This window comes from Anser cygnoides, chromosome Z, assembly GCF_040182565.1.
Source record: "Anser cygnoides isolate HZ-2024a breed goose chromosome Z, Taihu_goose_T2T_genome, whole genome shotgun sequence".
Taxonomy (NCBI): domain Eukaryota; kingdom Metazoa; phylum Chordata; class Aves; order Anseriformes; family Anatidae; genus Anser; species Anser cygnoides.
This window is the reverse complement of record NC_089912.1, coordinates 68,445,408-68,457,029: the sequence shown is the minus strand read 5'-3', so window position 1 is coordinate 68,457,029 and position 11,622 is coordinate 68,445,408. Positions and strand designations below refer to the sequence as shown.

The 11,622-nt window shown below is 43.5% G+C and overlaps 1 protein-coding gene and 1 non-coding gene across 2 annotated transcripts; both read left to right on the top strand.

The window, feature by feature from the left end:
- The first annotated feature begins 4,378 nt into the window (after positions 1–4,378).
- On the top strand, positions 4,379–7,146 carry RPL37 (ribosomal protein L37). The gene is made up of 4 exons (XM_066988987.1): positions 4,379–4,535; positions 5,249–5,384; positions 5,704–5,788; positions 7,030–7,146. The coding sequence occupies exons 1-4, from the start codon at positions 4,533–4,535 to the stop codon at positions 7,097–7,099; spliced, it is 294 nt and encodes a 97-aa protein (XP_066845088.1). The 5' UTR covers positions 4,379–4,532; the 3' UTR covers positions 7,100–7,146.
- On the top strand, positions 6,851–6,931 carry LOC125180127 (small nucleolar RNA SNORD72). Its single transcript, XR_007158416.2, has one exon. It is a non-coding gene; the product is annotated as a small nucleolar RNA SNORD72 (small nucleolar RNA).
- Positions 7,147–11,622: the final 4,476 nt, after the last annotated feature.

Sequence of the window (11,622 nt, the reverse complement as noted above, 5' to 3'; positions counted from 1 at the left end):
CTCCTGAGCCTGGGGCAGAATAAAATGCCTGCCGGCCTGAGAACTGCCAGCCTGGAAGCAGTACCACAGGGTGCAGTCCTTCAGGAATTGACTGCTCCAGCAGGGGCTGCTCTCCACAGAGCAGCACAGGAAGCTTCTCAGACAAAAGGAGCTCCATCTGGGGTAAAAATCAGGCCTGTTTTATACCATTTACACCTCTTACCCATAAGAAGGCATAGGACAAGGGGGAGTGGTCTTAAACCAGAAGAGGATAGACTAGGCACTATGAGGAAATTCTTCACCATAGAAGGGTGGTGAGGCACTGGAACAGGTTACCCTGAGAAGCTGTGGATGCCCCATCGCTGGAGGTGTTCAAGGCCAGGCTGGATGGGGCTTTGGGCAACCTGATCTAGTAGGTGGCATCCCTGCCTATGGCAGGGGGGTTGGAGTTAGATGGTCTTTAAGGTCTCTTACAACCCAAGCCATTCTTGGAGGCCTGGATCTAGCTGGCGATGTCCCCCAGGGGTCAGTACTGGGTCCAGGATTGTTCAACATATTCCTCAACCATCTGGATGATGGAGCGGAATGCACCCTCAGAAAGTTTGCTGATGACACAAAGCTGGGAGGAGTGGCTGATACCCCAGAGGGCTGTGCTGCCATCCAGAGGGACCTCGACAGGCTGGAGAGTAGGACCGAGAGGAACCTCATGAAGTTCAACAAGGGCAAGTGCAGGATCCTGCACCTCAGGAGGAATAACCCCAAGCACCAGTACAGCTGGGGGCTGACCTGCTGGAGAGCAGCTCTGCAGAGAGAGACCGGGGAGTCCTGGTGGACAGCAGGCTGACCGTGAGCCAGCAATGTGCCCTTGTGGCCAAGAAGGCCAACTGTATCCGGGGCTGCATTCGGAAGAGTGTTGCCAGCAGCTCAAGGGAGGTGATCTTGCCCCTCTACTCAGCCCTGGTGAGGCCCCACCTGGAGTATTGTGTCCAGTTCTGGGCTTCCCAGTACAAGAGGGACATGGAACTACTGGAGAGAGTCCAGCAGAGGGCTACAAATATGATTAAGGGACAGGAGCATCTCTTATGAGGAAAGGCTGAAAGAGTTGGGCCTGTTTAGCCTGGAGAAGAGGAGGCTGAGAGGGGATCTTATCAATGTATATAAAGATCTTGAGGGTGTCAAGACAGTGGGCCCAGGCTCTTTTCAGTGGTGCCCAGTGACAGGACAAAAAGCAACAGGCAGAAAGTGAAACACTGGAAGTTCTATCTGAATATGAGGAAAATGTTCTTTGCTGTGAGGGTGACAGAGCACTGGCACAGATTGCATAGAGCGGTTATAGCATCTCCTTCTCTGGAGATATTCAAAACCCCTCTGGATTCAATTCTTTGCAATGTGCTCCAGGTGTCCCTCCTTGAGCAGGGAGGCTTGGACTAGATGATCTCCAGAGGTCTCTTACAACCTCAACAGCTCTGTGATTCTCTGAACAGCCTTTCTCATAAACATTGCTGTTTGCTCATATTTTCTGTTATTATCATAGAGATCTAAGAACAGTATAAATGACATTGCTTTCAATTTATTAACCTAACTTCCTGTTCAGAGAGTTTCAACTGAGTTGTTCGGAAGTTTTAGTTGAACTATGCTGTCACCTTGTGGTGACCAGTGTTTATCATTCAAATTAAAACATTAAAGTTTTATTTTCAAACTGAAGAATCTGAACACCGTACAAACAAAGGTATATTTTCAAACTAGATACTCTTCTTGTGAGTGCTTTTTAACAGATATTCAGGGCAGCTTTTTCACCACTATTTCCAATGAGGTGTCTACCTTTGAAGATCAAGATGACATACAGAAACAAAAGCATCGAAACTGTCATGAAAATCTTGTCCTTCAATTATTCAATTTTCCTGCAGCCCAACAGAGACACTGTTACCTAGGTCAAAGTGTCCAGTTCCCAACAGGATCAAACATTTGTTTGATCTCAGAGAACACATTTAGAAATAAATACTTCAGCTGACCTGCATTTCTGAAGATAATTGGTATCAAGCACCTACTAGCTTCTAGCATATATTAAGCTTGAATCTTCACTGTTCCTATCCCTTGTAGTCATCCCCATTTGTGCAAACAATGCGCCACGTGTGCACAACTAAGAGATGACACATGATGACATCTGACAGAAGTTGTTTGGGTATCAGTCTCGCATTTGCCACACAGAATTCCTTTCAGCAGTGTTCAGGTTTTGAAGAACCAGAACAACTACTCTGCTTTGGAGCAAATCCCACCATAGTCACTTCAGGGACTGTATAGCTGTACTGTACCCTGGTGATGTTGCTAACTAGCAGTATAACACCAAACCCATGAGAAGCAAATGCCACTGAGGCTATTAGGTGCTTATATCTACCTCGCTCTTTACTGCCTAGGCAGCCCTGTTTTGGCCTCCCCTGTCCCCCAGTTGGACTTATGTGTAAGGCGACACTGTGTTAGTGCAGCCAGGGACTGGAAGTAGGCGATTCTCCTCCTCTTTCCCAGCAAAGTGCCAGGGCAAAGCAAGGAGGTCAGGCAGGTCTATGGATGGGATCAGGTTGAGGCAGAGAGGCTTGTACACCTGAGGGATGGAAGGAAAAATGGGTGGGTATGTCCAGTGTTTCTTTTGGCTTCAGTTTTTCATTCCCAACTATATCAGACAGGCTGCAAAATACTGTGTTAGGGGATACAGAGAAAGGCACCCACCTCCACAGTATTCAATAAACCTTTATCTAGATGCATAGTAGGATCACATTTTCTGCTGGCATTGCAACGACAGTTTCCCCCATCACTGGCTGGACGCCAGGTGCTGTGCAGGAGCTGCAGTATGTTGTAGTGACAGACTGGTGTTTCCTGCATCAGAAGGACAGTCCTGAAATCCAGACCTTCTATATCATTTGGGTTACTTCCTATTGCATTGAAAAAGAGTGAATTGGTCAGTGAATTTAGGCTGGTGACATTCAGCAGCTGTTAGTATGCGAGCCTGTGGTTTTAAGTAGGCCGGAGTTCACAACTGGCAGTGAATGCCATCTTCATGCATGACCTGTGTGGGGGCTAAGAGCTGCTGGGATGATATGGGGTCAGCCACGGCTCTGCCCATTCCCTACTCTGTAAGTTTTCAGTCCTGAATACTGAAGAAGACTGCATGATGATACCAAGAGTCCTTCTTTCCTAACAGGTTTGAAAATATTTAAATGAACAAGATTATTTTTACCCCACAGAGGACAAGAATAATTCCTTTGGCAATGTATCCTTGCAGGCAGCCAAACCAACACACTTCTGTTGGAGGCTGTTGCTATGGTATCTGTCCAACGTCTTCACAGCATCTTACAGATTTCTGAGACCTATCGTGAAAAAAAGAGAAGAAAGGAGGCACCAGATGAAAGATGCACACCCAGGTTTCAGGGAAAATATGACCCAGTCCAGCCTGTAGGATGAATTCATACTTAAACAGTTGTTTGTTTTTTGTTTTTGTTTTTGTTTTTTCAGTGAGAGTTGAGAGAGACTTGTCTCTCACCTTTCACTACAGATGGACCGTGGATGGACTAGATGCGATATATTTCCATCTGGGGATGGAAATCGCCAAAGTGAAAGAAGTGAGGTGCCTGGAACACACCTTTATGTGTCTGGAAACAACGCAGATAATGTCAAAATGGCGTTTTTGCCCCATCTCTCAATCCTAGAAGAAGTCAAAAGCCTTCCAGCACATAAACCAGCGCTGAAGGAATTCGGTGGGAGGCCACGCTCAGGAAACAAATGACAAATTAACATCAGGACAACTGCACAAGGCTGATTTGTACCAAAGCGAATATGCAACACGTGAGGCCTAATTGCTTTTGAGATTGTGCCATGGGCTGATCTCTTTTTCTGTTGAAAATGCTCTACATTACAGGGTTTCAGTTGTCCACGTTCTTCACAAGAGGGCTCCTCATGGTTTGCAGGCTTATAATTCCACAATCAAAGTTAAATAAAGTGGCTTTATCATCATTTCCTGATTTTCGTTTAGGAGTGTATGCATTGAACTGGTGATAAAATAAACACAAATTTATGCCGTTTTCTCTGTATGTGTAATTTTGTCCAGTATTAACTCTGATGTAATTTCCTATAGTCTCTAGGTCTATTGGAGATGTATGGTAGGAGAATGTATGTGGTGCATCTGAATAACAACTGATTTCTCACTGATGATGTGTTTTAATGCTTTAGACGGTATCACAGGAGCTGTGTGCCACGGACGAGCGGACTCTCCACTGTTTACAACAGCTCACTTCGTATTTGTCACAGCCAAAAACGCCCCGCTCCTGCATGTTAACTGTGCGAGCAGCTCTCCCCAAGCACCGCAGCCCAGCAGTGAGGTTTTGGGGGGGGGCGGGCCGCAGCGGGGACAGCACAGGGGAAGGCGGCACGTAGGCCCTGAGGGGCCGGGCCGGGGGTGGGGGGCCGGGCTTGCCTGTGCGGCCGCTCCCCCGGAAGCCGTTTCGGGGCTATAGCGGAAGGGAGGCGGGGCCCGGCCTCTTTGGTGCTGGCGGCGGGGGAAGATGGTGAGCGCCGGGCCGCGGGCGCGGGGCATCGGCCGCCATCCGCCGCCACGCCGCGCCCGGCGGCACCGCGGGCCTCGGCGGGGGCTCGGGGAAGCCCCAGCGCCATGCTGCGGGCCCGACCGGCGGCGGGGCGGCCGATGGAGGGCCGCGGCCTCGGGGCCTGGCCTCGGGGCCTGGCGTGGCGGCGGGGGGGTTGGGGTGGTGCTGCCGGCGGGGCTCCTGATGGGGCCCCTCATAGGGCCCCTCGGCTGGGCTGTGCGGGGAGCCTAAAGGGACGGGGTTCGGTTGACCTGGCCGCCCGCGGTGAGCGTGTGGCAGGCATGCGGGAGACAGGCGCCTCTTGTTAGGAAAAGCAAGTTTAATATTCCTTGGTGAGGAGGTTGGGGGAGACGAGAAGGGCTTTGGGGATAAACGCTGGGTGGTTTCATGTGGATCAGTGCACAGCAGGGAGTGGGGCCGGAGTGGTGGAGGGAAGTATAAGGAACCCATTTCTGAAAGCGGAGGAGGCCTACAGGTAAAACTGGGGTGGTGGTTTAGAGTTCAGCGAGGCTCTGACATGCTCACTGTGCCAGAGTTCCACCCAGCAACTAATTCCCCAGAGGAGTTAGGGAATTTCTGCCAGTATTTTAGACAAAGTTATTCTTTGAGGTAAGTATCTATCTTTCAAGTGGTAGTGATATTTACAGTGTGCAATGTCTTGAAATCCTTTTCAGACGAAGGGTACGTCATCATTTGGTAAGCGAAGAAATAAGACACACACCTTGTGTCGTCGATGTGGGTCCAAGGCATACCACCTGCAGAAGTCTACCTGTGGGAAATGTGGATATCCTGCAAAGCGTAAGAGAAAGTGTAAGTATGGAGCTTTTAACTGACTTGAGCTTAAATACTTGCATTTTTCTTTTTCAGTAGTTCGACTTTTTTTTTTTTTCAAACCATGGAAGAATAATCTGTCATCCTGGAGTATTTGAAGCTTTTCTGAAATTGGAAATTAATACTGATTTAACTAATTTAGCTGATACTTAAGCTACATTGCAGTATTACTACATAAAAATTGACTTGGTTTAAAAGGTTTTTTTTCTTTTGTTGGTCAGTATTTGTGCTATTCAAATGTACTGTGCAGCAAATTATTTTGTGGACATTGTGAGTAACAGTAACTTGCATGTTCTAGATAACTGGAGCGCAAAGGCTAAGAGACGCAACACCACTGGTACTGGTCGCATGAGGCACCTGAAAAAGGTCTATCGTCGATTCAGGTATGATGTTTCATTGCAAACTAGTGTAACTTGAAATCTTAACGTGGATTTCACTGTATTCTGAAATCCATCTTGATTCGGGGTTAACATGTTTGGTTAGCACATTTAATGTGGTAGGGTCTTTTTAAAATATATCATGAGATAAGGAATGCCTTATATAATAGGTAGCATATTCCTTTGAGGTTATAAAGCTTACCATTAGTAATACATGTGCTGTGTAAGAAGCTCTGATGTTTCTTTTAAATGCAGGTAGTGCAGAACAGAGAGGGTATTGTAATAGAATGGCCAAATTTGAAAAGATACTCCCTGTATTTGTGAGTCAGTTAAGTGCTGGTTGCACTCAAGTGTGGGTTTTTATAAGAGAATTCTTGAAATGTGTTCTAATCGCTTCACTTAAATCAACAAAAAAAGTTGAGAATTGAAATAGTTCTGTAGTCCCTCTGTTACCTGGGACTCAGTTAGCAGTAAGTAGTTACAATACCAGATTATGTTGGAGGTTTCAAGAGCTTACTATAAAGCTGGGAGTTGTACTTACGAAGTAATGTAGGGGAAGGTACTGTGCTGTTAAATTAAGAATTCTTCTTGTATTAAATCCATGACAAAAACAGAACTGTGTAACTTCTGGTCTAGTAAGTCCTGGAACTAGGTGTAGTAGAGGGATCATTTTCATAGGTGTTTTTTTTTTTAATTAGCACAGTCTATCACAGCAGCAGCTAGAAAATGGCTCTTTTATAACTGCAACCTCTGTTCCACCAAGTGTGGCTGAAATATAAGTGTCATGTCCAACAGCAAGCTTGGGGGCTGACTTTTGTCATGCCTGTGCTAATTTTTGGTTGGAAGCACGGAGAACTTCTGTAAGAAATGGACTTGCTTTTTTAAGTTCTAACAAACTGAAATGTATTGTTGAGTTGCTTAGTAGAACATAAAATATGGGATGCCTTCAGCTGATGTGCTAGATCTGATTCAGTCTCACTGTTTGCACTCAGTTACTGAAATCTTCCTATTTGAAGAAGTCAAATCCACTTTAACAGAAGAAAGAAAACCATGCCACTAATTCCAAACAGCTTGTCAATGATGCTTCTTACTAAAAATGTCTGAACATATGAACTTCATACTGATTTCAGTGCATTACTGAGATAAGCTGACAAAAAGATGGTAAACTTGATCTGTAATATTGTTAGAATAAATGACCTGGAGTGAAAATACACCTTTCAAAAAGTGATAACTATTTCTAATTGCAGGAATGGATTCCGTGAGGGAACCACACCGAAGCCGAAGAGAGCAGCTGTTGCAGCCTCCAGTTCATCATAAAGATTCATCTATTTGCTAAAATAAATGGTCTTATCCAGAAAATGTTACCTTTTATGCATGCTTTACTTTATTGAAACATGGGATTCCTGAAAATACATATGCTTACACACAAAAATTCTTAAGAGGTTTTATGTGTTACTTGAGAAATCACTTGCAGGAGAAATGGAATGCTGGCAGTGTGGACTTGCCTTTGAGTTTCACCGTGTCCGTAAAGGTGTCCATAAACAACCCTGAACACCTGAGTATTTCTGATGAGTCTCTTAGCATGGAGAATTTATTTCAAAAACAGTAACTTGTATAACAGCTCTTCAGTGCTGTTCTAAGATGCAATAGTTTAAGAGGGATGCTCAATCATAGACGTTGTTCACGGTTTTGTGGCTCTGAAAGGCCGCAAAGAATACTGCTTATTCAGTGGGTGGTTGTTCCAGGGAGGGGGAGAAACTCCCAGATCTGGAGGGACTTATTGCCAGATGAGAAGGGATGGGAGATAGGGAGTTAAAGCAGAAGTTACCCAAATGGTCTGAGAAGGTCAGTGTGGAAAGTTGAGGCACAGACAAATTATGCTGGGTGTAAACAAGTAATAGTAAGGTACATAAGTGAGTGGGTTATGTTTGAATTACGGAATGATACCTGATAAATTTGCACCCTGTGTGGTGTTGCTGGGTCACTCAGCTAGCTTCAAGCTCCCAGCCTTTAAAAAGTTCCTCATAATACAGAGGATGGTAGTCACTGGAAGGGTTTAGAGGATTTTCAGATGCCTTGAAGACAAAATACGGAGTGGCGGTTGGGGGGAACCTGATGTTTCCTTGAAGCATTGGCCTGTTTTTAATTTCTTTGGTTTCATCATAGATTTTACAGAATCACAGAATGGTTTGGGTTGGAAGGGACCTTAAAGGTTACCCAGTTCCAACCCCCCTGCCATGGGCAGGGACACCTCCCACCAGACCAGGTTGCCCAAAGCCCCATCCAGCCTGGTCTTGAGCACTTCCAGGGGTGGGGCATCCACTGCTTCTCTGGGCAGCCTGTGCCAGAAATTTCCAGAGATTGCACACAGCTTTGTCAATACTCGAGGATTAGCGGTTAACAAATGTGTCAACTAGTGCAAATCTTTAAGGAAATTTTCAGCTAGGTTTGAGATTGGGGTGTATACACCTGGAGTGTCTTTAAAAGACATACAGTTTGTGCACTTCAATAATTTAATGTATCTACTTAGGCTGTTTCTAAGCAAGAGAAAATTCGCTCTGTTTTTGCCTTAGCCTGTAACAAGCACACTGCGCTCTGTTTTCAACTGGTCATCTGAGAGATTCACAGTGTAAGTGTTGAGGTCTTAAAATAGATACATTTTGCACATATACATCTATGTATTCACAAGTTTCAGGAATACCTCTGAAATGAGTTTGTTGATGAGGTACTGGAAAATGCTTAAATAGACAAAGTAATCGTACATGCTTTTTTATTAGAGCATCCCCTCAAAGCATCTTAAAACAGAAGGTCAGCAAGGCAATAGGCTTGTTGAACAATACTACACGATACAACACTGCAAAGGCAAGTGCTCAGCAATTTGATGCTGCTACCTGTTAGTTGCTTAGCATTAATTATATTACACTGTACTGTGCTCCTGAAAAAAACAAGCATTTGTAATAATACGCAAAGTAGGTAACAGTGACTGAAACTTGAAATGACTTGCGGTAACTTTTAAACCTACAAACTTTTTCAAGAGAGACTTTTACCTGCAATAAGAGCAAATTCTATGTTGAAGCAGGTTGACAGCATTTTCAACTGTTCTTAAAATGCTTTTCGGTTATATTAAATCAAAGAGCTTGGGTAATCACTAATACATAAGTCATAGCTGGACTACAAGTCAGCTTTGCTGGATGTAGATTCTGAAGCACTTCATTTGCAGTGTTTCCTTAAATGCTGAAAACTTAAACTTTGTTTTTGTTTTTTAGTGTATAGATAATCTTTTGTTGAGATCTCATTAAAATAATCTTGAGGGTTATCCGTTAGAATTGAACCCCTGTGTAGTACTCGCTGTAGTTTACATCAGCCCCTTTCTGCACAGAACTATTACCATACAGTCTATAATTACTGATTTTTGCACCCTTCAGACTGATACACGTGACACAGTTAATCTAAGAGACCATTACACGGTATTACCTAAATTATATCTGAAATTACTAAATGTCATATTCAGTGTTGCAAGTCTCACTTTTCAGACAACACTGTATCAGATTATTTAAATTAAGGTTTCTCAAAGATAGAGAGGTATTTGAGCAACTGTGGTGGCAGAAGATAAATCAGTTTTTGGCACGTCTAGCTCCAGAAGTGTAATAGCATGCTAGAGTTTAAAAAGCAAAACGGATCCTTGTCAGCCTGACTTGAGGGTCAGAATGTTTTTTCAGTCTCCAGCTTGTAAACAGGAATTCTGCTTAGTGCCATGGAGCAGTATTTCATCTGTGTTGTTTCATACTGTAAGCTGAAGGGATGGTGGGATCTGACACAGCTGCTGAATGTATAGTGAACCATACATACTGGACAACTAACCAGGGACCCTCTTTAAACCCAGAGTTCTAGTTTTATAGTAGGGTGATTTTGTTTTCCTTACGTATGGTCTTTTGAGGGTAAGAAGGAACAAATGCGTAGACCAGTACTAATGTTTGTTAGTTGCAGTTGATAAAATTAATGCAATCCCTTAAAGGCAATTTAGACATTTACTACTGTTGTACTTCCTGCAAGTACACACAAACAGTAGTACCTATTTCAGATTGCACGTGTGCACTGGCAAGCCCAATCTCACCTGTATCAACATGAGGTTGTTGCCTCCACCACAGGAACAGCTGAAGATGTTTCTATGATCCGGTGTACTGACATACAGTCAGTTTGCTTTAGGTAGGAGTTGTGACTAACTCCTCTGCTGCTGTATTGATAGGTAGTATGGACACCAGTCCAGCTACTTTTTTTTTTTTTTTTTTTTTTTTCACAATGACACAAAACAAAATTCACCAGATTTTAGTAGCATCCTGGAAAAGGGAGGGATAAAAGTTGAGGAAACTGTTGTGGAGAAGTGTTAATCACTTTTTCCTTATGAGTTTACATGAAAATGGTTTGTGCTTTGATTCATGACAATGATGTAAAGATCTCTCCTAAATTACTTTTCCACACACTGCCTAAATACTACACTGGATTCTTAAGCTTCTCTCACCCTAACTGAGAACCTTTGAGGTCTTGACCTTACAATATAAATGTGAGAGGGCTTTTAGCTCAAAATACCAAATAACTTAACTGATGTTATTTCTCTTACTCAGAATGTGTATAAACTCCACTGCCACATCATGGGGCAGTTGGCATAGGCTGTGTCAGTAAAAACATAAAGGTAAGCTCCAATTTCTGGGTTTTTGTTGTTGTTGTTTCATGAACTAAATAGGTTAATGAACGGTTAATGAACCAGTTAACTAACATGTTGCAGCAGTCCTCAATTCAGGTTGTGTACAAGTTGGCCAAACTCTGCAATTTCTTCCTGGAAACAGCCATATTTCTTGACTGATAGGGAGATCAATGTTCTAGTGCTTTCCATGGAGCATTACTTTCTCAGTGTTTTTATCCCTAGGGAGCCAGCAAACTGTGGCCTATGCCTCCTAACAAGGTGTTTTATATGTAGGACAGAGATCATACATTTATGTATAGGGAAAGATGCTGGAAGACAGACTGAATTTTCTAATTGCAATAAATCTGGGATTAATAACACATTTCATCCCACTTTTTTCTCATGGTAAGCTTACCTAGTGATTCTCTGCTGTTGTATATGCAAAATAACTTTCCATTAGAATTCGAGATATAATTAGTCACTGGAATTCTGTAATCCAATAAGGAACAATTACAGGAATTATTTTCAACTATTTTATCAAATACATGCACTCTTAGTATGTACTCCCCATATGCCCTGGAAATACTGGTAGACACTTTCAGGCTTTTTGCTTCAGTAGTTGCAGGTGGTCCCAGCTATCCCGTGGTTCAAGCATGTCCTACTGAGCAGCATTAAACTCTTGCAGCCATTTTTTCCTTGTTTTTGTATTTCTGTGGCTTCCATCAACAGTTCATGCTTATCTTGTGTGGTTTCTTCAAGGACAACACTGCAGGTTTCTCAAATGTGAATCTATTAATCAGCTTTCTGTGGAAAACATTTTCAACAAACAATGTCTAACCCTGATGCTTATTATTCTGCTGTGGGATATGGGAGGTTGTAGTGGGTTTATGTGGCAAGGTTTTGGTAGCAGGAGGCCGTAAGGATGGCTTCTGTGAGAAGAATCTAGAAGCTGCCCCATGTTAGGTAAGTGCCCTGCTGCTGACCAGAGCCGAGCCAATAAGCCAATAAGATGTTGTTTGCTCCTCTGTGAGAACATATTTAAGGAAAGGGAAAAACAAAACAAAACAAAACAAACAAACAAAAACAAACAAAAGCAAACAAACAAACAAAACCACAACTCTGCTACACAGCAGCTGGGAGAGAGAGAGGAGTGAGAAAC